The following is a 26,067-nucleotide window of genomic DNA, read 5'->3' on the forward strand; positions in this document are numbered from 1 at the left end:
ATCCAGCAGTCACTTCCCTAGCTTCCCACAGTTGTAGGGTACACCCGATCAGGTCCTGGGGATTTATCCACTTTTATGCATTTCAATTCATCCAGCACTTCCTCCTCTAATGTTGACATTTTTCAAGAGGTCACCATCTATTTCCCTACATACTACATCTTCCATGTCCTTTTCCACAGTAAATACCGATGCAAAATACTCGTTCAGTATCTCCCCCATCTCCTGCAGCTCCACACAAAGGCTGCCTTGCTGATCTTTGAGGGGCCTATTCTCTCCCTTGTTACCCTTTTGTCTTTAAATGTATTTCTAAAAACCCTTTGGATTCTCCTCAACTATTTGCCAAAGCTATCTCATGTCCCCTTTTGTCCTCCTGATTTCTCTCTGAACTATACTCCTACTGCCTTTATACTCTAAGGATTAACTCAATCTATCCTGTGGAAACCTGACATATGCTTTTTTTTTTGTTAGCCAAACCCTCAACTTGTTTAGTCATCCAGCATTCCCTATACCTACCAGCTTTTCCTTTCACCCTAACAGGAATATACTTTCTCTGGATTCTTGTTATCTCATTTCTAAAGGCTTCCCATTTTCCAGACGTCCCTTTACCTGCGAACATCTGCACCCAGTTAGCTTTTGAAAGTTCTTGCCTAATAACGTCAAAATTGGCCTTTCTCCAATTTAGAACTTCAACTTTTAGATCTGGTCTATCTTTTTCCATCACTACTTTAAAATGAATAGAATTATGGTCACTGGCCACAAAGTGCTCCCCCACTGACACCTCAGTCACCTGCCCTGCCTTATTTCCCAAGAGTAGGTCAAGTTTTGTACCTTCTCTAATATGGAACATCCACATACTGAATCAGAAAATTTTCTTGTACGCACTTAACAAATTCCTCTCCATCTAAACACTCAATGTGAGTCAATGACAAGGAAAGAAATATTCATGCCCTTTAAGTGAGGGAGTTCCAGAGACCTAATGTATTGAAAGGAAATAAAGTACGCATCAAGCTAATGGCTGGAATAAAGTTACAGTCGTGAAAACAATGTTCAAGTTGTAGACTATTGGACTGTAATCTGACTACACATCCTTTGGTCAAAATTCTTTTATCCTTCATGGAAATAATATGAAGAATGAAAACAGCACTATCCATGATACCAGCTGAGCACACAGAGGTATGACTCCAACTGGGAAGTTTTCCATAATTGGACTTTTACTTGGGCTTTTTTTACATTGTACTCAAATAAAATGTGACCCCAATATCAACCTTCATTACTAGTCATTTAACTCGCTGCTACTTATGTGACCTTGCAGTTAACTGCATTGCTGCATCTCCCTACATTATGCAGACCATATTTCTAAAGTACATTGATTGAAACATTTGGAAAATGTCCCAAAGGCATGAAAAACACTATAACTTTAAGTCTCAACAAAAAAAAGTTAAGTCGATGAAAATTACCTTTGCCTTTGTAGCAGCTGAAGCCAGAGCTGCTGCAGCAGCAGTGACTATGTTCCCTTCACCAATGTGCTGCTCTAATTTCTTCTTCCCAACATCCAATTCTTTGTCTTTGGCAGTGACATCAATATTTTCCTTGTTCTCCTCTTTGTCTTTTTCATCTGCTACAACTATCAGATTAAAGACAAAGTTACTTTAAGTAGGCACAGAAATTTAAACACCGCTCCATAAAGCACAAATGCAGTTTTATGCATGCACTTCTATCTTTTTCAGAATTGAATCAATCCATTTGCCTTTCAAAATCACTGCTTAGTCTTCCATATAAAACATATCATGGAAATGCATGCCTTGTTCTTTGACAGGTGCTTAAAATGAGAAGATTTGTAGCTCAGGTTGAGGTTCTGGATGTATGGGTTTGCTCGCAGAGCTTGAAGGTTCATTTTCAGACAAACGAAGGCTCATTGAAGATGTTACCGAGTATGGTGACGAAATGTCTGAAAATGAACCTTCAACAAGCAAACCTACATCCAGATACTTTAAAACTAATTGAAATCCTGCCAGTTCTCCCAGAAGCACAGCTTGTGCAAAGGTATCTCATTAGTAATTAGATATTCGAGAGCCTGGGAGAGATTCTCACCGACATCGAAAGAGGCAAGAGTGACAACAGACTTGGATACTTGACTTTCTATACACGAAAACATCCATCCTCAATTCATAATAATCTGCACTGATGACCCCCTCATCTTCCAAACAGTGAAGTTAGAGAATGAGATTGTTGCAGGTTCACTGTGGAACTTAAAATCACATGATTTTGATTTAGTATAGTTTTATCCTAATCTCCAATAATTCCCTATAATTATTGAGTGAATTTTGATATAAACTTCAAACGTGACAAGTTACAGGCACACAGATACAAAACCGCTGAAGACAAACTCAGAACTAATTTAACTAACTTCTTCAGAGAAGGTACAACATGGAAACACAATGCTGTTCACAACCATTACTCATGTTCAGCCTCCACGAACATGGGGAATGTTCAGATAAAGGGATGGCTGGAAAATGGGAAGTCATCAAAAATGAGATAACGAGTCAACAGACAATATGTTCCTGTTAGGATAAAAGGGCAAAGCTGGTGGGTGTAGGGAATGCGGGATGACTGGATAAATTGCGGTTTTGGTCAAGAATAAGAAGGAAGCATTTGTCAGGTATAGAAGCAGGGATTGAGAGAATCCTTAGAAGAGTATAAAGGCAGTAGGAGTATACTTAAGAGGGAAATCAGGACGATCAAAAGTGGACATGAGATAGCTTTGGCAAACAGGGTTAAGGAGAACCGAAAGAGATTCTATCAAGACATTAAAGGTTATAAAAGTAACTAGGGAGTGAATAGGACACCTCAAAGATCAGCAGGTCAGCCTGTATGTGGAACCGCAGGAGATGGGGAGATACTAAATCAGTGTTTTGCATCAGTGTTCACTGTGGAGAAGCACATGGAAAATATGGAATGTAGAAAAATAGATGGTGAGATCTTGAAAAATGTCCGCATTACAGAGGAGAAAGTGATGGATATCTTGAAACGCATAAAAGTGGATAAATTCCCAGAACCTGATCACATGTACTCTCAAACTCAGAGAAGCTAAGGATGTGATTGTGGGATCTCTTGCTGAGATATTTGTATCATCAAGAGCCACAGGCGAGGTGCCGGAAGACTGGAGGTTGCCACTATTTAAGAAAGGTGGGAAGGAAAAGCCAGGGAACTATAGACCAGTGAGCCTGACATCAGTGGTGGGCAAGTTGTTGGAGGGAATCTTGAGGGACACTATTTACATCTATCTGGAAAGGCAAGGACCAATTAGAATAGTCAGCATGGCTTTGTGTGTGGGAAAATCCTGTCTCACCAACTTGATTGAGTTTTTTGCAGTCGCAAAAGGAGAGGATCAATGAGGGCAGAGTGGTGGATATGATCGATCAAGACGTTCGACAAGGTTCCTCACAGTAGACTGGTTAGGAAGGTTAGACTGCATGGAACACAGGGAGAACCAGCCATTTCAATGCAGAACTGGCTCCAAGAGAGAAGACAGGGTTGCTTTTCAGACTGGAGGTGAGACCAGTGGAGTGCCACAAGGATTGGTGCTGGGTCCACTACTTTTTGTTATTTATATAAATGATTTGGATATGAACATAGAAGGGAAGTTAGAAGCTTGTAGATGACACCAAAATTGGAGGTATTGTGGAAAGCGAAGAAAGTTATCTCAGAATACAAAAGGATCTTGATTAGATGGGCCAATGGGTGGCAGATGGAATTTAATTTACATAAATGCAGCTCAATTTTGGAAAGGCAAATCTGGACAGGATTTATTCACTTAATGGTAAGGTCCTGGGAGTGTTGCTGAACAAAGAGACCTTGAAGTGCAATTTCATAATTCCTTGCATTTGGAGTCAGAGGTAAATCGGATGGTGAAGGTGGTGTTTGGTATGCTTAGTTTTATTGGTCAGAGTATTGAAAATAGGAGTTGGGAGCTCATATTGTGGCTGAACAGAACATATTTCACACCACTTTTGGAATACTGTGTAATTCCAGTCTCCCTGCTATAGGATGTTGCGAAACTTGTAAGGGTTCAGAAATGATTTATAAGGATGTTGCTAAGTTTGGAGAGTTTGAGCTACTGAGAGAGGCAGGGGCTATTTTCCTTGGAGCATTGGAGGCAGAGGGGTGACCATATTGAGGTTTATAAAAATCATGAGGGGCATGGATACGGTAAATGGTCCAAACCCAAAAGGCACAGGTTTAGGGGGAGGGGGGAAAGATTTAAGAAGGGCCAAAGGGCTAACATTTTGATGCAGAGGTTGGTGCTTGTATGGAATGAACTGCTCGAGGAAGTGGAGAAGGCTGGTACAATTACAACATTTAACAGGCATCAGGGTGTGTATAGGAACAGAAAGGGTTTCAAGGGATGTGGGCCAAATGGGACGAGATTTATTTGGGATATCTGGTTGGCATGGACGAGTTTGGACTGAAGGGTCTGTTTCCAAGCCCTTTGACTCCATAATTGTCCAAACATCCCATAAACACACTCCTTGGCAAAAAGGAAAATTCAAACACAGATATTCGGATATTCAGTGCTTCAAACCAGGAGGAAAAACATGGAGAAAATTCAGAGTGCACAACCAGGAGTAATCCACTGAAGATTCCAAATCAGTTGAGACCCCAATAGTTTCTAAACTCAAAAACCTAGAAATCCTGATCTGAGAAAGCTGGCCACATCCATTCAGGCTGTTTGAACAAAAACTCAAGGCCTCCCAAGCGGTTTACTCTCATGGTTCTGATGGATTGCTCAGTGCCTCTGCCTTGCAACCTCTGCTCAAACAAAAAAAAAGCAACAAAATAAATTGAAGTCACAGCATCATCACAATGAATCCTTCACGTTGGCATCTGAATTCCCAAATGGATCCCAAACGTCTTTATTTATTCACTTGCAGAACAGGGGCTTTGCTGGCTGGGCCAGTATTTATTGCCCATATCAAGTTTCCTGAAGTGGTGGCAGTGAGCTACCTTGTCAAACTGCTGTAGGTCATGTACTATAGGTGGATCCACAAACCTATTGAAAAGGGATTTTGGTCCAGCAGCAGTGAAGGAATAGCGCTAATTTCCCAAATCAGCATGGCGAGTGGCTTGGAGATGAACTTGCATATTCCCATGTATCGGCTGCATTCAGTACTCTTGGCAAGACAAACCACTTCCCCCTCTCATTGTTTCTTACTAATTTATAATTACATGGCCACCCATACTCCATGTTAACACACCTCAATTTTCTCCATTAGAATCTTGCACAGTATCTCGATGGTTTTCCTAAGTCACAGAATCATAGAATTCTTGCAGTGTGGAAACACTCCATTTGGCTCAACAAGTCCAAACCAACCCTCCGAAGAGTATCCTTCCCAGACCTGTTCCCCATAGCTATTACTCTACATTCCCCTTGACTAATGCACCTAATCTACACATCCCTCGACATGAAGGGTAATTTAGCTCGGCCAATTCACCTTAATTGCACATCACTGGACTGTGGGAGAAAATCAGGGCAGCCGGAGGAAACCCATGCAGACATGGGGAAAAGTATGCAAACTCCACACAGATAGATGCCAGAGGCTGGAATCAAACCTGGGTCCCTGGCACTGTCTGAAGCAGCAGTGCTAATCAGCGCTCTTCTTGGGGGATGGAGAAAAGAGTCAATCATCTCAACTTTAGAATATCATGCAATGACACAGCATTCGGATTGTTCATTCATCATATTACACTTGAGCAGACTATTGGATACAACAATGCCTTCAATTCATCCTGCTTCAGCCTTTTCAGCATATGCTCTGCATAACACAGTCATAATTTTCCCTTGAAGTATTTACCCATTCTTATCATATTACAATTCAATCTTCTTCCATTGTCTTTTAAGATTGAATTTTCAAGAGTACAGCAATTTGCCTGCAAATGAACAAGTTCCCTCATGTTTTTTTCTGGCAGCTCACATTTTTCTTCTCCACTGGACACAGTTTCTCCTTTCTCACTACCAAAACTGATCGTTAATTGAACACATCAACAATTCAAAAAACAAATTGTCAGAACTCAATGAACAACAGAGTTGGCTTGTCTTGTCATGCTATAAAATTTGAAGCCTTCATCCTGAGATGTCAAAAAAAAATCACCACTGCATTTCCCCATAATTTGCTCCCTTCAAAAGAAATCATCTTTCTCCAAACTTCTTGCATTACTTCCTCACCTGACGCACACATCTTTGGATTGTGGGAGGAAATCCACGCAGATACAAGGAGAATGTGCAAACTCCACACAGTCACCCAATGCGGGAATCGAACCCAGATCCATGGCGCTGAGGCGCTGCAGTACTAACCACTGAGCTACTGCGCTACCCACTAGTGAACCAGATGGGTTTTTATAACCATTGACAATGGACTCAATCCTAATTCCAGATATTTATTAAATTCAAATTCTGCCATAGTGGGATTTGAACTCCGTTCCTCACAGTTGTCCAGTGATAATATCACTAGGCCACTACCTCTTTACAATTATGACAGCATCACCTTTGCAGGGCAGTCAGTAATGGTCAAAAATGTAGCATTGATGGAATAATCCACAAAGATGAACAAATTATGGTTGAGTGTTTTGAAACTGTCTAAATTACAAATATGGCACAAGCATCTATTATGTCATACATGAGAACTCACAATCAAACTGAATCTCCATAAATAATTGCACACACCCCTGTCATTCAACCTTCCTGGACCTGAATGGCCTACTGTTGCTTAGGAATAGCTCAGGAACTATACTTCCTGCAACTGGGACACATGTAACATTCCCATTCATAATGGAGAGAATAAAAGTTGCATACCCGGGTTCAATTCCCGCCTCAGGCGACTGACTGTGTGGAGTTTGCACGTTCTCCCAGTGTCTGCGTGGGTTTCCTCCGGGTGCTCCGGTTTCCTCCCACAGTCCAAAGATGTGCAGGTCAGGTGAATTGGCCATGCTAAATTGCCCGTAGTGTTAGGTAAGGGGTAAATGTAGGGGTATGGGTGGGTTGCGCTTCGGCGGGTCGGTGTGGACTTGTTGGGCCGAAGGCCTGTTTCCACACTGTAATGTAATCTAATCTAATCTAATATGCCTTCGAAACGACCCTATCAACTTAGGTTGCAAATTTCAAGGATCTACATACTGGACACCAAGATCTCTCTACTCATCTACACTACCAAGAATCTTAGCATTAGCCCAGTACTCTGCATTCCTGTTGCTCCTTCTAAAGTGAATCACCTCACCCTTTTCCACATTAAACTTCATGTGCCACCTCTCAGCCCAGCTCTGCAGCTTATCTATGTCCTCTGTAACCTGCAACATCTTTCGGCATTCACCACAACTCCACCGACCTTAGTGTCATCTGCAAATTTACTAACCCATCTTTTAACGCCCTCATCCAGGTCATTTATAAAAATGACAAACAGCAGTGGCCCCAAAACAGATCCTTGGGGTACACCACGAGTAACTAAACTCCAGGATGAACATTTCCCATCAACCACCACCCTCTGTCTTCTTCCAGCAAAACAATTTCTGATCCAAACTGCTAAATCACCCTCAATCACATGCCTCCATATTTTGTTTAATAGCCGACCGTGGGGAACTTTATCAAATGCCCTCCTGAAATCCATAAATATCACAACAACTGTTTTCCCCTCATCCACCTGTTTGGTCACTTTCTTAAAGAACTCAATAACGTTTGTGAGACACGATCTACCCTTCACAAAACCATACTGACTATGTAAATATGCATGAAGCAGTAAATGTATCAGTAAATAAATATTTCGCTGTCATCTCCTTCAGATAGATTGGAAACACATGCACACTACTGAGTGCTCAGACTATGTTAGACATGTTCAACAAGTCTCACTGTCTTCTGCCCATCATGAAGCCTGCTTAACGACGACTGATCTAGAGAACTCCTGGCTCCATTCACAATCCCAGTCCAAGGTGAAGTCCCTTGAAGCTGACAAAGACCTAGATATTAATACTATTCTGAAACTAAGATTACAAGACGCATCATCATTTCAGTACTCTCCCAGAATTCTGTTGTGCTGAGCCAACATATCCAGTTGGCCCAGCGTCACAGCTCTTTGAGATAGTTCCCACTGATCGGTTAGTACCACGTGATTATTTTTCAATTAAAACAGGATGTTTTTGCATTGGGCCTGTTTTCCAGTACTTTTCCAGTGTATTTCAATTGTTGATGGTCATGTCGGATTAACTCCATGGTCTGGTTAGAAAACAGCAATTTTTTTTAAGCCTACCACTGCAATGGGGTAGACAAAGAGTGGGGTTATGACACTGTTTTGCAAGGAATTATTGAATCTCAGGACATGAGACTTCACGGGGTCCACAGTCATTGTTGGGGACTCCCAGGGCAACTCCTTCCCAACCATATACTACTGTTCTTTTCACAAACTTTCCACATTTGTCACTCTCAGAGTCAAAGAGATGTATAGCACGGAAACCTTCAGTCCAAGACATCCGGAATTAATCTTGTACCATTGCCAGCACTTGGCCCATATCTCTCGAAACCCTCCCTATTCATATACCCATCCAGATGCCTTTTAAATGTTGTAATTGCACCAGCCTCCACCACTTCCTCTGGCAGCTCATTCCATACATGCACCACCCTCTGTGTGAAAAAGTTGCCCCTGAGGTCCCTTTTCTATTTTTCCCCTCTCACCGTAAACCTACGCCCTCTAGTTCTGGTCTCACTCACCCGCCCCCCACCCACCCAAGGAAAATAGCCCTTGCCTATTCAGCCTCTCCTTCAAGCCTGGCAACATTCTTGTAAATCTTTTTTGAACCCTTTCAAGTTTCACAACATCCTTCCCATAACAAGGAGACCAGAGTGAGCTGGACCAATGTCCTGTATAGCTGCAACATGACTTCCCAAATCCTATACTCAATGCACTGACCAATAAAGACAAGCATACCAAATGCCTTCTTCACTATCCGATCTACTTCTCTCATTTTACTTCACAAAACACTTGCAATCAAAAAACAAACAGAAACATTCAATTAATATTTCTGTTCAGTATCCATTTCAAAATGACCAAATCCACAAAAGGCACTTCATCCACCTACTTGGCTTAATGTCAGTACTGGCAGCTTCACTTTCTATAGTTTTCTCCGATGCCAGCTCCTTAGGAGATGGGATTTGCATCTTCTCTGTACTTTCAGAAGTTGCTTCAGCCTCCTCTTTTTCAACCTGCTAAAAAAAGACTCAAGTGAATACACTACTCTGTTGTAAAGTTTCCTTGTCTTTGATGTAAATTGTTGTGATCAACTTTGTAACAATCTGCACAGATCAAGAATAAGGAAGGATAGTGCACTAAGCTTTAAATCACAAAGGGCATAGATAGGGTCGACAGTGAGAATCTTTTTCCACGTATGGAATCAGCTATTACAAGGGGGCATAGCTTTAAATTAAGGGGGGGGGTAGGTATAGGACAGATGTTAGCGGTAGGTTCTTTACTCAGCGAGTCGTGAGTTCAGGAATGCCCTGCCAGGAGCAGTGGTGGACTCTCCCTCATTATGGGCATTTAAGCGGGCATTGGATAGGCATATGGAGGATAGTGGGCTAGTGTAGGTTAGGTGGGCTTGGATCAGCGCAACATAGAGGGCCGAAGGGCCTGTACTGCGCTGTATTCTTCTATGTTCTAACATAAACATATTTCTAGACTGCTTAAATGCTGAGTATGTTACTGGAATAATTAGCGCAGAAAATGCTTTCTCAATTACAAATTGATTATTTAATAATTGAAGAGGTTACAGACATATGGGAAAGGAGTTCCTAGCTTAAGTGACAATGAGGATTGATGAGGGTACTGCAGTGTAGCACACTGAATGTTGTCTACATGGACTTTACTGAAGTATGTGATCATGTTGCTTATGCTAGGCTAGTCCAGAACATTAAGTAACATGGGATCCACACTGAGTTGGTAAGTTGGATATAAAGTTTGCTTGGTTATCGAGACAGAGGGTGGTTGTAAAGGGGGTTTTCTAACTGGAGGTCTGTGACCAATGGTGTTCTGTAAGGATCAGTGCTTGTGCCTCTGCTGTTTGTTACATCAGTAAATGGTAGGACCCTTAGAAGCACTTGAATACAGAGGAATCTTGGGGTGCAAGTCTACAGCTTAAAGTGGCAACACATGGTGATAACTTCTAAAGAAGGCTTTATGGCTTGCTTGCTTTCGAGCCATGTTGCAGTTGTATAAGACCTCAGTTCAGCTACACTTGGAGTATTGTGTGCAGTTATAAATAGGAGGGATGTGGGGACTTGGAAGATGGTGCAAAAGAGGTTTACCAGAATATTACCTTGATTCGAGTGTTTTAGTTGCAGAGGTTGGACAAACTTGAGAGTTTTTGCGAGAGGATTGCAAGCAATACACCAATAAAAGCACATAAAATTGAGTGGCATGGATAAAGGTGGATAGTCGGAGTCTTTTTTTGGCGCCAGGGTGGGAAGTGTCAAATACTAGGGGGCATAGATTTAAAGATAAGAAGGGAAAGGTTCAAAGAAAATAGAGCAATACAGATCATGTGAAGGCAAATGGGATTAGTTTAGAATGGCATCATGGTCAGCACAGAAATGATCGGCTGAAGGACCTATTCTTGGGCTGTACTGTTTTCTGGCGGATTTACTGGTCTGTTTACATGTTAGAATTACATGCAAAGTACTTTTGGAGACTCATCGCAATGAGATTTTTTTCATCTCAACCAAGCAAATCATTAGTATGTCTTTGCTGCAGTAATACCGGACTAAAACTGACAAAGCTTATTGGAAGGGTTAAAGTGATGATTCAATTTTCGAAGAGAGAAAATAAAACTTGGTTCTCAAGTGCTCTTTTCGAAATTGGGGAGTGCCGTCAATATTTGGAATTATAGCAAATGCTGTGTAGAATTTTGAAAAGGTATTATTTTAAAATAGAATTTCAAGATGAAATATACTTTGACAGAGCATTTTAAGAAACAACATTTATTGATGCAACAACAAACCTTGACAGCTGAAGAAACTGTCATTCATGGGATGACGAAAGCAAGTGACAGAAACACAAAAAATCACAAGTCCAGAAAGCACAAGTTTTGGGAGGTTGCAAGACAAAATGAGTTCAGTTCTGTTCTGAGGAAGGGTCACTCAAATCAAAACATTTACTCTGATGTCTCTCCACAGATGCTCCCTGACCTGAACTTTTCCAGCAATTTCTATTTCAGTCTCTGATTTACAGTATCCGCAGTTCTTTTGGTTTTTAAAAGGAGTTCAGTGATAAGCAGGACAAAACAAAGAAGAGGCTGAAACATAGGAACAATGATTTTGTGTTCGAGCTCATCTTCTTTATGAGACTGAACTACGGTTCCCTTGAACCAATTTCCAGAAAACCCCTCAAACCTAACTCTTTCCCAAGGTACCATGTTAGCTGATACAGTGAGTGAGTGTCTCTTCACGTCTTGTCCCCATCTCTCCAAATTTATAGGTACTCACCACCACTTTCTGCTGGGCAACAAATACTGACACAGCCAGACATGTCAACAGCCCTTGCAAACTTCCATTCAATTTGCAACTTAACCTTCCTCACAAAATACTCAAAGTTCTCAACTCGCAAATCCAATTCAATTTTATCTGGTACTTGATCTCTTAAATCCTCAAATCATACTTCCTCCCCTGCCAGAATATCTAAGACATACTGATGTTAACCTCACATTACATCTCAGCGTTATAAGATGAAGATAAACTATTCCTCCTTTTCTTTCTCAACCTGGTTTTAGAGCCTGTGGCATTTGACCTCATTCTCTGTCTCCAAAGACATGTCATTATCATCCAGTTGAATGGAGCTGCTCTCACCTGGTAACATACTTGCCAATCTAATTAGCCAGACAATCACTTGCTAATGCTTTGCATCCTGTTTCCATACAACTTTGCCTCATTTTACCATATATTACTTCAAGGATTCCATCCAACTCTTATCTGTATGCTTCCCTTCGTAACAGCATCAGACAGCAGTGTTAATTTCCAAACGGCTGGACTCCCTGCACGTTTTTGTGGGGCAATGAAGCCTGTACAACTTACATCGGCACAGAACATGATTCAGTACTATACTGTGGCCAGAAGAGTAGGTCAAAGGCCAAGAATCCATCAGTGAGGATCTATTGGAGGTATTGTCAAACGAGACTTCAAACAAAGATTGAAGTCATGGCTCTCTGTGTTATCCCTTGAGCAAGAATGAATTCCTCAGTTAGTGTTTTGCAATAATACATTTCCCCATCAAGCACTTCAGAAAAATGACCTAAACTATTAGCATGCCCCCATTTGTGAGATATGCACGACTTCACTCACTTTTTCTGGCTCTTGCCCTTCAGGTTCCTGAGTTTCCATCTTTTCCTCTTCAACATCCCCTGCAGAAATGAAAATGAAAACTTCATAAGACTCTGCACGTGAAATGCTGCAATTCAAAATATCGCAGAATATAGCACTGAATGAAAACCTAGCAAGAGTCACACTTCATTTTTATGTTCTGGAAAACCATGTTAGATGAGTGGTCATCTCAACACTGCTCCAATTATCTTGTGTTAATGGCAGATTGGTACCTGCAAGGAAGAAGACGGTAAGCAATATCATGCTATTGTACCAAGCTCGGCATCACAATCAATACAGTAGAAATCTACAAAGAAAAACGGACATCAGGAACACAAAGCCGAGCAAAGTCTCCATGCAACACCACAGAAAGTGAAGTCAATCAGCTGCTCTGATAATTAAACAAACCAATTTGACTTTATGAGTGATGAAATTGATTTTTGTTTTACTTTTTATTTTGTTAATATTGTTTATTTTTCAATTTACACTGAGGTTTGCCAACAGCTGCTCCTGTCAGCTCCCTGATAAGCTAATCCAAATTGAGAACAAATCAGAGTACAGGTTCACAATCCTTTAGCTAAAATTCCCGAAAGCTTGAAAATCTGAAATTTTTTTTGTGAAGCTTTATTATGGCATGTGAACAGGTGACCCAACTCCACACCCACTCGAACCATGTCACTCAGATGTGATGGCATGGTCCAGCACTGGCAGACGTCAATTGCGTCTCAGTGCTCATACTATTCACACTGGCGTCGGTTGTTAGGAATTTGCCTGTAAATCTCAATTGGGAGTTTTATCGGACGAGTATTATCGAAGGGAAGGCAAAAGATAGGTTAGAGGAAGGAATTGTAAATCGTTGTTAGTTAAGAAATAAAGTTGTTAATTTTTACTTTATATAGTTCTTGGGCATTTGAATTTGTACAGATTACTGCATGGGATAAATCTTTTCTGTGTTGCTGATTTTAAATTAAGCAGGAGGATTTATCCAGTGTCATAATATCCCAAAGATTTAAACAAGTTTCCTCTTAACAATAAAACCGCAGCTCTCTGGAGGTTGATGCAAAAAGATTCTAAGGCACAGCTCAAGCAACAGCAGGGTTGTCTCTTTCAGGCAAAGCCCACAAGATGCAACAACTCCAGGATACCATGGACTTCTGGAACTTCCCTCCCCTTCCCCAACCTTACCACCTGTCAGGTATTCATCATCCACCCCAAACTTCCGCTTTCTGATGCTGAATATTGCATACTCAGCACAAGTCTCAGCTTCATCCCTGTGTCCCCACCTGAATACCATCATGTTGTGCCTGAAATTCAATCGCTCCTTCTGTTGTCTTCATCTCTGCCTTGCACAGCTCCAACACTCCCTCCAGCTGGGCCCCTCCTTCCAGCTTTTTACCTGCACGTAATCCATTCATTAACAACTGTCGACATGACAATGGTCAACTCAATTTCTCTGCCACCACCTCACCCAATCCAATCTCTCTCCCTCTGCACTGACTGCACTTCACCTTGTTCCTCAATAGAGGATTCCCCAACATAATTGCCGACAGGGGACTCAAATGGGTCTGACCAATCTCCCACACTTCTGCCCTCACCCCCCTCTCTTGCTTCCAGCAACAGCAGCAGGGCTTCCCCTCGTCCTGACCTACCATGCCACTCGCATCCACATCCAGACGATCATAAGCCACAATTTCTATTTCCGCCACCTCCAGCGAGATGCCACCAAACACAATCCAATCCAATCCCATCCTCTCCCTTGTCCGAAGGAACCCTCTGGGACACCCTGGACTCCTCTTCCTTCACTCCCAACACCCTACCCACAGCCCCACCCCCTGCAACTACTGAATGTGTTACACTTGTCCACTGATGTCCTTCCTGCCCAGTATCGAAGAGCCCAAACACACTTGCCAGCTGAAGCAGCACTTTACCTGCACTTCTCAATCTAGACTACAGCATTCACTGCTCATAATGTGGTTACCTCTCCATTGGGGAAGCGAAGCCTAGACTGGGTCACCACTTCAAAGAGCCTCTACGTTCTGCTCGCAAAAAAGACAGCTTGCAGCTGCCTGCCACTTTTACACACCACCCTGTTCCCTGGCCAACATCTCTCTCAGGTTTACTGCAGTGCTCCAGCAAAGCTCAGTGCAAGCTGGAAGTACAAAACCTCATTTCCTGCTTGGGAACCCTGCAGCCCTCTGGACTCTATATTGAGTTCAATGATTTCAGGTGCTGAACTCCCCCCAACTAACCCAGAGCACACACACAGGTCTGGTTAGGACACAGTCTGCCATTACACTCTACCTATTATTAGCCATGAACAGTCTCCATTAACAGCTAATCACCATCCCAGTCAGATGGTTATTGACTCCTTTGTCTGTCCAACTGTAGTTCTCACACTTTCGGCTTTGTTCCCACCTATAGTTTACTCCTTATCCTCTCCCTTCACCTTATCTCCTGCATATAAACAGACATATTCCGAGCTCCCATTAGTTGAGCTAGGCTTTAACTTGAATTTCTTTTCTCAGATGCTGCCAGAACTACTGAATATTTCCAGCAACTTCTGTTGATGTTTGTGAGCAGGCTATCTTTCCCCAATGTCTTAGGCAGTACTTATCTTTCAACCAAGAAATAACATAACTATTCTTCGTGGGGCCCCTCGTGTGTAAACTGCCAATGATGCTTCCTACATTACACTGGGGTCGACTTCAAAAGTAGTTCATTCAAACAAAGTCCTCTGTACTGTCCTTTCTTGATCATGCTTAGTTATCACTGAATTCAATTATATCTTCTCCTCCTGATTTCATGATTTTAATGAACCATCAGAAAGAGAGATCTGTGACAAGACTGACTATTTGCTCTCCTGCCCAGGTTACTGATTTACAGACTATTTTGACACACAATTGAAAACAAATACTGTCAAAACTCCAGATCATCCACTCTCATGCGAACTCCACTCTCACTGGAGATCAGTTATACATGTTGCCAATGGTTTGATTCAGATCAAGCTTACCATTATGTTCTTGAAAGAAATATTTTATTGAAGTTACTCATCTTCTATGCAATAAAATGCATGGATAGGTAAAATAACTTTTTCTGTCTGAGAAGGGTGCACTCATTGGTTGGCAAGTGGGCTAATGAAAAGTATTTGGAGAAAGCAAAGTTATGTGATGACTGACAGTTAGTTAACGACAACTTACTTACATATCACCCAGGCAAATGGATTCTGACTGGTCAAGGCAGTTCCCTGAGAAAGGGTGGTAACTGTTTCGAGTTGAAATAGGTTCAATATGTCTATGCGTAATTTAAATAACGCAATCGTATCTGGGACTTGCCTGAAGTTCCAACACAAGTATCAAGTGAGTTGGCAACTGTTGATAAGAGATAATTATGAGAGACAATATTTACCTTGGTTGACATGAGAGATGCAGCATGTAAAATTTAAGAGAGCTCCAACTCAACTGTTTTTCACATTGAATATTTCAGGGCTGAGCACAACCATAGCTTAGTTTAACAAGCTAGTTATTCCACTCAAATTCAATGTGTCATTTTGGTGCACAAAACTAGAATGATTGCTGCTCATCTTGGAAGATCATATCGGAATGAATTACCTCTTCAGGACTGGAACAATGGAGATAAGATCGGCTCACTTGGAATCTAGTCGACTTTTATTCCCCAACAGGGGCTGAATAATTGGCTCCCCAGTATCTACAATTTCCCATACTGTTCAAAACATGAAAACGGATGACCGGGTTCTTGCATTCCTGGCCTGCAGGCCAGAGATTCAAAGATGCAATGTAGTTTGCAACATAAGCTCAATCCTGGTTAACAATCCACGATGTAAACTACAAAAACACCAGATTTCCAGATCTGACTGACTTCGTATAAGATATTACACAGGGAACACGACGTCAAGCATGAACACGAATAGAATAATTATATATTGGATACACTGTCAATTGGGAAGGCCACCAAACGGCTGCCATATTTTTCTCCGGAGCAGATACTCCATCTGGAGTGCTCTGATGAACTCCTGAAACATGGCTAAAGAAACTGTATGAAATTAAGTCTTGTCATTGCAAGAATATGAAAATTAATTCAACAAAATAAGGGAGAATTCACTCCCAATTCCCTGGAAAAAATTTTTAGGCATTTTATTTGTAGAAAAGAATGGCATGGCTATCAGCAATTATGAACTAAGTCAATCAGAGTCCACGTCAACATTTATAATTCTTCTTAGCTCATCCCCAAAGACTCCACATGCAAAATCTTTAAACAAAGTTCGTGCTTCCAGAAGCAACAGGGAAAACATCTTACAACAGCTCCTTGAGTTGCGTGCAGATGTCAGCACATCATAGCCAGTTACCCAGCTGCGGTTTGAGGAGGAAAGATGGTTGAGCCTTTTGGACAAGTCAGGTCATGCATGATAGACTTGCATTTCTCTTCTAACAGCAACTGCCAGTTAGCAGGAAGCTACTGCATTTTCATTAAAAGCGTTACCAAAGCTTTGGCCTCACTGAAAATATACTAAATCAGTGATTTGGAATGGCGCTCATTGTTACAATGAAAAAAAACTAAAAGAATAAAATAATAAAAACCACAACACCCAGCCTATCTTCTCCAGCCATCTCCTTTATAGTAGCAAAATATGTAAAACATACTGGGACAGTCAAGTAGCCATGAACCAAATTTAAGTCATGCCTAGATTGTCCATTCCCTCTACCTTAATTCTCCGTCCGCTTTGAAATAAAGGTCGACATTCCAAAGTAAACTGCGAGACATTATGATTTCAGCTTAATAAGTCAGAGCCCAATTTTTTTCCCTTTGATTAGGGAAAATACCTTAACCTTTGATTATGCAAAATACTGCAGATGCTGTAAATCTGCAATAAAAAAAAACAAATGCTCAAGCAGCTCAGGTCTTGCAGCATCTGTGGAGAGAGAAACAGAGTTGAATGTTTCAAGTCCAAAATGATTCTCCAAGAGTTGCTCTGCTTAATTTCTGAAGACTCAATTTCTTGAGTCCTCACCAGACTTGTTCCATGCCAAAAAAAATCAACTCGAAGGCTGTTCAAGAATTTTGTGCTTTGTGCTATTCTGACTAATTGGATCCCAGTTGACAACAGAACAGAACAGTTTGAGTCACAAATTCTTACTGCCCCATACCTGCTCTTCTGGACCCTATCCATTAATTGGGGTTCTGTCAAACACTGCTAGCCTCACTTATAATTGATTCCGGAACAAGTAATACAACACTCAAGCATTTTTTTATTCCTGATATCTTGCCTGAAAACTCCAAAAGGTGCTGAGCTGCTATTTTTAACCTCTGTTTAAGCCAACATTCTATCACAGACACATCATGGCAGCATGACACAGTTGTCTGCTGTCTCACCTCATCGTTTTTATTTGTTATGCTCCTTTGCCTTTCCATATATACCTTTTAACTAACAAATACTTGTCCTGCTCATTTGGTCAGCTTTGCTGCTTCCGTATTTGAGTCATACTCTAATTTTCCATTTGCCCATTCGCTCTGAAATTATCTTATTTGAATCAGCCCTCAGGCTCCCACTCTCCTCCCAACCTAATTTAAACCCCTCCCCAGAAACGCTCGAGAAGTTCCCAGCACAGATATTCATCCTTGTCCTGTTTAGATGCACTGTGTACTTGAACAGAGCCCACCCAGAACATGCACCACTGCTTCAGAAACATTATGCCCTCGCTCCTGTTTAATCATCTAATTCTTCTGGCTCAATACACACTGTCATATGGAACTGGAAATTATCCTAGTTAAGGGTAGCATAAAAGCCCTTCATAGCCATTGGCTATCTCAAATTTTAATTGAACAGAAATGTCTGAGCAAGCTCCCTGTGATCACACTCATCATCATGATTTCCCAGTTCATCAAAAATATTTCATTTTCAAACAAGGTTCACTTGTTAGTTGAGTTGATGAAAGTAGACTGTAATTGACTATTCTGTCACAGAGTATTTGAAGTTCGATTCCAGGTCTGTTACACTTTCAGCCAGATTTGCTCGTTAATGCATGGCACTGAGCTTCCACATATTTGGGTAGAGATCAAAAGAAAAGGAAAAAAAAGTGATCAATTATTCTAGTCGGGTTGAAAACATGGTGACTTCTCCATCACCAAAGCTTTACATGTGGTTAGGGAATTCCATTTTTGGATAATGCCTGTCTGTCTATATTTGATATCTAAATTCACATGGCAAAGTGTTACTTGTCTCTGCCAATAAATGCATCTTGGAAACAGTGGCACGACACCACAACACAAATCCACCTTCAAAAGGTAAGGAAGTGTCATGCAAATGATACATTCAAGCACCTGTGCAGAGACAGTGACAAACTAAAGTACATAGAAGCTTATGCCACCAGATGAATGGCAGAATGGGACAAGATAACCACTTGTACTGAAGTAAAATAGTTATTTCAAGGTAATTGATGCTTACATTGTAAAGGATAGGAAGTGAAACTGCAAAAGATGATCTCAAAGGGAACAGTCTGATTAATGAATCAGCATAGAAGAAAGACCCTTCAGCCCAGAGTCCATGCTGATCAAAAAGCAGCCACCTAACCTTTTTGATCCCATTTTCCAGCACTTGGCCCAAAACCTTGTCAGCTTGGCATTGCAAGTGTACAGCTAAATACTTTGTAAAACTTTGAGGTTTTTTGCATCTACCACAAATTATAGATTAGATTACTTAGTGTGGAAACAGGGCCTTCGGCCCAACAAGTCCACACCGACCCGCCGAAGCATATACTACCCAGACCTATACTCCTCCATTTACCCCTTCACCTAACACTATGGACAATTCACCTAACCTGCACATCTTTTGGATTGTGGGAGGAAACCGGAGCACCCGGAGGAAACCCACGCAGACACGGGGAGAATGTGCAAACTCCACACAGAGAGTCGCCTGAGGCGGGAATTGAACACAGGTCTCTGGCGCTGTGAGGCAGCAGTGCTAACCACTGTGCTACCGTGCCAGCCACAGCAGCACGTTATAGGCAGCAAGTTCCAAATTCTCACCAGCCTCTTGGTGAAAAAATTTTTTTTTGGCACTCACACGAAACCCTTGCCTCAAGGTTGCAAGATTTGTAGCTCTGGTGCTGGCTGTTGTTGTGGGTGTGCTTGCCAAGCTGGAAAGCTGATTTGCAGATAGTTCGTCCCCTGTCGAGGTGACAACTTCAGTACTTTGGAGGCTCCTGTGAAACACTGCTGCACAGTGTCTTCTGGAATTTATTTGGTTCTGTTCCTGCTACTTCCAGTTGCTTGTTGGAGTGGCCAGTATTCGCCAAGAATGGATATCCCCACAAGTTTATCTGCAGATGCCTAACAGACAAATAACACGACAAAGACATGCCATGACCTAACTCACTAGGCACGCTACCTTATGCAAAAAAAATTCTGAACTGACAGCTACACTTCTCCAACCACTAGGATTCAAGACACCTTCGCTCACACGACTCACCAGCACAAAAGACCCTATACCCATCATGTGCAAGACAAAGGCAATTTACAAAATTCCATGCAAAGACTACATGAAACATTAAATAGGAAAAAACGGGCAGACAATTAGCAATGTGCATTCACGAACACCAACTTGCCACTAAATACCATAACCAGATGTTCCTCGTAGCCACATACAGATGGCAAGGACCACACATTTGACTGGGAGAACACAACAATCATAGGACAAGCCAAACAGAGGAGAACCAGAGTTTTTCCAGAAGCACGGCACTTTTCCACGGACTCCATTAACAAGCACATACACCTCAACCCAATATACCTGCCACGAAAACAAACAACTGGAACCTGCAACCAGAAGTCGCAGGAATGGAACCAAATAAATTCCAGAACACACAGTACAGCAGCGTTTCACAGGAGGCTCCAAAGCATTGAAAATATCGCCTAGACAGGAGATGAAGGGTCTGCCAAACAACTTGCCAGCTCGGTGAACATAGTCACAACTGTGACTCCCTGCCTCTTAAATTAAATCCATGCTCCTTTGTCAGTGATTGTTGCATCAACGGGAAAGGTTCCTTCCTGTCCACCCTGTTAAAGTCTTCTAATTTTATACATGTCAATCATGTCCCTCCTCAGTCTCCTCTGCTCTGAGGAAAATAACCCCAATTTCTCTTCCTAACGAGGTCTGTCCAGCACAGGCAACATCCTGGTAAATCTCCTCTCTGGCGCAATCATATCCCTCCTATAGTGACGATTCCAGAACTGCACACAATACTCCAGCTTTGGCCTAACCAACATTTCATGCGGTTAAGACATAATCTCCTTATTCTTAAGTTCTATTTCTTGGCTAATAAAGGCAAGTACCCATGTGCCTCATTAACCACTTCACATGTCCTCCATTAATTTAAGAGACCAGCAGACATCCCCACCAAGATCCCTTTGATTCTCAATGCTTCCCAGGTTCCTCCAATTAATTGCACACTCCCTTGTGTTGTTTCTCTTTCTCAGATGCATCACCTCATACTCATCTGGATTGAATTCCATTTACCACTCATGAGCCGGTCTATATCTTCTTTGATTTTCCCCTATTATATTAAAAAAAAACTTCAGATTTATAACTGTCAAGAATTCTCCAAATTCTGTTTTAAAGCAATCTTGATTTTGTTTGCTCCATTATTGGCAGCTCTTCCTCTTCGTGCTGCTCGTGGTTCAACCTAAAACTTACTTATCTCTTTTCTTTCAAGCCAATTATTAAAACCCACCTGCTCAACCAAGACCACATTCCTGAATATCAAATTTTGTTGGACAATGCTCGTTCAAAGCACCTTGGGATGGTTATCACCACCAAGAGTCCTATCCTTAAAAAACATGATTCGTGGGATGTGGGCTTTTCTGGCTGGGCCAGCATTTATTGCTCATCCTCAGTTGCTTCAAGGACATCATGATGAACTGCCTTCTTGAACAGCTTCAGCCCATTTGGTGTAGGAATATCCACAAGACCAGGAACAAAGGAGTTGCAGGGTTTTGATCCAACGACATCCAAGCAATGATGACACATTTCCAAATCAGAATTCTGAATGGCTTGGAGAGATTCATACAGGTCATGTTCCCATGTATCTAATGCCTATGTCCTTCGAGATGGCATTAGTTGTTGAGTTACAAGATGATGTCGAAGGAGCCTTGGTGAATTTCTGCAGTGAATCTTGCAGATGTTACACGCCGCAGCTGATAGGGTCTGTGGGGGTGGATGTATGTTGATGCAGTCGAATCAAGTGAGCGACTTTGTACTGGAAGGGGTCAAGTTTCTTGAGTGCTGTTAGACTTGGACTTAGTTCCTCCATTCAGGGGGGACAACGTACAGCAAGGTTCCACCACTGGTCCATCATAATCTATTGCACTCCAGCACAAGTTATTCCCTCCCAAAGGTCCTCCCCAAAACGTGCATGGTGTGCTGCGCTTTGGCCAGCCGCATATTTCCCATATGGGTGGTGCCAACCGTACTGCTCTGCAAGGGCAGACTTGGTCTGGGAGAAAAAGCACATGCCCTGTACGGTTTGTCTCTGATGTCCGACAAACATCTGACCAGTCTTCTGCAACACATTTTTATTGGTGATGCTGTCACTCCATGTGATGCCCAGAATCCTATATCAGCAGTGCAAGAGACAATGTGTTCAACCGAGATAACACTTCTATTCTCATCCATACCTTGATGGCTTCGGCTACAATTTCTAATATTAAGGACATGGTAAGTTGAAGCTCCATGGCAGCATGGAGACAATGCAGAGCTGCTCTAAGACTACATCATTTCACTACTTCCGGTATGGATGTCAATCTTTATATCAACTTCCCTGGAGATATTGTTTTCTTAATAGCTGAAATGATTGATGTCATGGCTGTCCTGTTGTCTGATCATGTTGTCTGATCGTGGTCATCTTGAAGCTTATGAGTACACCAATCTTGGCATCACTGCTAAAGACTGGTGGCCATGTTTCACAGCCTGTGCTATTCTTTGAACAGCAAGGCTATATCAAAGAGCGAAACCCAGGTCTGTCAACCAGTGGGTTGCCATAGATGCCAGGACCTACATTCACTGTTTGCTTCTTCATGGTGAAATTGTGTAACTGAGAGGAATAAAAACCTTAAATAAAGGCTGGAAAGCTCCGAAAATGAAGGCATAGGAGTAGAATTTCAAATACAAAAAAAAAGGAGCAATCACATTGTCGAGAATGTACTGTAGCCCCATAATATCCACGAGAAACAGCAGAGCACATATGTCAGTAAAGTTCAGGCAACTAACAGGGTAATAATAGCAGGGGAATTCAACTTCTCCAACATTAATGAGGGTAGTCATAACGTGAAGTGTTTAGAGCCAGAGAGATGTACAGCACGGAAACAGACTCTTCAGTCCAATTCATCCATGCCGACCAGATATCTTAACTCAATCTTGTCCCACCTGCCAGTACCTGGCCCATATCCCTCCAAACCCTTCCTATTCATACACCCAACCTGATGCCTTTCAAATGTTGCAATTGTACGAGCCTCCACCACTTCCTCTGGCAGCTCATTCCATACACCTAGCACCCTCTGTGTGAAAACGATGCCCCTTAGGTCTCTTTTATATCTATCCCCTCTCACCCTGAACCTACAACCTCGAGTTCTGGACTCCCCCACCCCAGGGAAGAGATCTTGTCTATTTATCTATCCATGCCCCTCATGATTTTGTAAACCTCTATAAGGTCACCCCTCAGCCTCCAATGCTCCAGGGAGAACGGCCACTGCCTATTCAGCCTCTCCCTACAGCTCAAATCCTCCAACCCTGGCAACATCCTTTTAAACCTTTACTGAACCTTTTCAAATTTCACAACATTCTTCAGACAGGAAGAAGGCCAGAATTGCATGCAATATTCCAACAGTGGCCCAACCAATGTCATGTACAGCCGCAACATGACCTCCCAACTCCTGAACTCAATACTCTGACCAATAAAGGAAAGCATACCAAATACCTTCTTCACTATCCTATCTACTTGCGACTCCACTTTCAAGGAGCTATGAACCTGCACTCCAAGGTCTGTGTTCAGCCACACTCCCAAGCATCTTACCATTAAGTGTACAAGTCCTACTAAGACTTAATTTCCCAAAATGCAGCACGTCGCATTTATCTGAACTGCACTTCATCTGCCCCTTCTCACATCAGTGGCCCATCTGATCAAGATCCCGTTGTAATCGGAGGTAACCTTTGCTGTCCACAACACCTCCAATTTTGTTGGCATCTGCAAACTTACTAACAATACCTCATGTTCAAATCCAAAATCATTAATATACGTGATGAAAAGTAGTGGAACCAACACAGATCCTTGTGGCACTCCACTGGTCACAGGCCTCCAACCTACACCACCACCCTCTGTCTTCTACCTTTGAGCCAGTTTTGTATCCAGATGGCTCGTTCTCCCTCCATGAGACCTAATTTGACTAACCAGTCTCCCATGGGGAACATTGTCGAATGCCTTACCGAAGTCCATACAGATCACGTCTGCCGCTCTGTCCTCATCAATCCTCTTTGTTACTTAGTCAAAAAACTAATTAAGTTTGTGAGATATGATTTCCCATGCACAAAGCCATGTTGACTATCCCTAATCAGTTCTTATCTTTCCAAATATATGTGCATCCTGTCCCTCAGGATTCCCTCTAACAACCTGCCCACCACTGACATCAGGCTCACCAGTCCACAGTTCCCTGGCTTGTCTTTAACACCCTTCTTAAATAGTGGCACTGCGTTAATGAACCTCCAGTCTTCCGGCACCTCCCTTGTGACTATCGATGATACAAATATCTCAGCAAGGGGCCCAGCAATCACTTTCCTAGCTTCCCAGAGTTTTAGGGTACACTGATCAGGTCCTGGGGATTTATCTACTTTTATGTGTTTCAAGACATCCAGCACTTCCTCCTCTGTAATGTTTTTTTTTTTCAAGATGTCACCACCTGTTTGCCCACATTATATATTTTCCATGTCCTTTTCCACAGTAAACGCTGATGCAAAATACTCATTCAGTATCTCCCCCATCTCCTGCAGCTCCACACAAAGGCCACTGTGCTGACCATTGAGGGGCCCTATTCTCTCCCTAGTCACACTTTTATCCTGAATGTATTTGTAAAAACCCTTTGGATTCTTCTGAACTCTATTTGCCAAAGCTATCTCATGTCCCCTTTCTGCCCTCTGCATCCAGAACAGTTATTTAATCCAATACACAGAAGTCCCTAAAAGAGAGGGGACAGTCCTGGACTTAATTTTAGTTAATGACGCTGGACTAAGTGGTTGAAGTATCAACAAGGGAGCATTGTGCAGACAATCACCATAACTCAAGATTGTTACAGAAAAGAGCAATGATGGGCTTGAAATCAAAATTCTCAACTTAGTGGGAAGGATGATTTCAAGATAATCAGATAAGATTTGGTGAGAGTAGAATGCGAGTAGTGTGAGGATGCTGCTTCTTTAACAAGCTCATGTTGCCCTTGGAATTTTTCAAAAGGGGTCACAAAGACAGAGGTTCAGACATGTCTGGAAATATCTACTGGAGAAGGCCTTTGAATTTTTCTTTTCAAATGCTTGTAAAATGAGAGTAGCCAGTTCTCCCAGTTCAGGGTTTGGTTTGATTTGAGCAAGCAGTCTGTTTGAAGCTGCTGGTCAAGTTTTAGCTGGGACAAAGTTCCGGATTCTCTCCCTGACATCTTTCCTGTAAGAACCTGTGTATGATATTGAGGTGTGTGTGTGTGTGGGTGTGTGTGTGGGGTGGGGGGGGGGGGGGGGGGGGGGGGAGGAAAGAGGGGGAGGAGAGAGGGATAATGGGGATGTTGCAAATAGTTGGAACAGCATCATGAAGTCACAATTATGTCGAATCAATGTTTAGAGATATCAAGTTATCCTGAATTCTGTTCTCGTGTTAGTGTTTCATTTGGGAGTCCATAACGAAAATCTGTTTTGTTTAAAACTGAGTGGTTCAGCCAGCTGCATCATGCCTGGAATAACCACTTTACACCTGCTAAAAAATAAAACTAGAAAAAAGTTAGAGTCTGGGCTGCTTTCTTGAAATGTTTGCAATTGTCTCACCAGTATAAAGGAACAGTATCACATCAACCCCCGGTTTGACTTAAAGCATCAAACAAAAGGGGCTCAATTGTGAATAGTTGTTGCTTAATGTTCACTTTTAGAGTTAAAAATAAAATGACATTATTTTCTTTAAATAGTGGAATTTAGGAGCTCTCTGTCACTCATATTTCAACAGATTACGAACTGAGGTGAGGTTTTCTGGTGTTTCGCTTAATGAACAGAGGCGCTCACGGCTGTGTGGCAACACTGCCAAAAGCATTAAAAAAAAAAAGAACATTGGGAAATATTAGCACAATTGTGAACTTCAGATGAGACCTTAAAGCAAGATTAAATATGCTGATTGAAAACACTATTGACATGTAAGCGTCAAATGCTGCAGGGGCTGAAACAAAACAATGTTAGAGTTCCAATTAAGACATCGTGCAAAAAGAAAAAGACTCTCCGTGAAATAGTTTTATTGGCCATAGATACTACAATCTCAAAGTACAGTTCAGTTATGACCTCAACTTTGGGATGCATAAGTCTTGCCTGTAGGAGTGAGAGAGTTTTATTCTTGAATCAGTTCCAACGATGAATTCTTCTGATAAAGGTCCAC

The 26,067-nt window shown here is 42.0% G+C and overlaps 1 protein-coding gene across 2 annotated transcripts in view; it reads right to left on the minus strand.

The window, feature by feature from the left end:
• Window positions 1–26,067, minus strand: part of LOC122548964 (SWI/SNF related BAF chromatin remodeling complex subunit C1a) — a 223,669-nt gene that overhangs the window by 65,666 nt on the left and 131,936 nt on the right. Inside the window, exons 22-24 of one of the 2 annotated variants that reach the window (XM_043688000.2) lie at window positions 12,371–12,429; window positions 9,121–9,244; window positions 1,458–1,624 (exon numbers count right to left, since the gene is read on the minus strand). In XM_043688000.2, coding sequence (XP_043543935.1) covers window positions 1,458–1,624; window positions 9,121–9,244; window positions 12,371–12,429 — 350 coding nt within the window. Of the gene's footprint in view, window positions 1–1,457; window positions 1,625–9,120; window positions 9,248–12,370; window positions 12,430–26,067 lie in introns of both variants that reach the window. The other variant, XM_043687999.2, reaches the window with a different exon arrangement.

This window comes from Chiloscyllium plagiosum, unplaced genomic scaffold, assembly GCF_037043375.1.
Source record: "Chiloscyllium plagiosum isolate Xiang-an unplaced genomic scaffold, Cpla_swu_hap1 HiC_scaffold_4, whole genome shotgun sequence".
NCBI classification, from domain to species: domain Eukaryota; kingdom Metazoa; phylum Chordata; class Chondrichthyes; order Orectolobiformes; family Hemiscylliidae; genus Chiloscyllium; species Chiloscyllium plagiosum.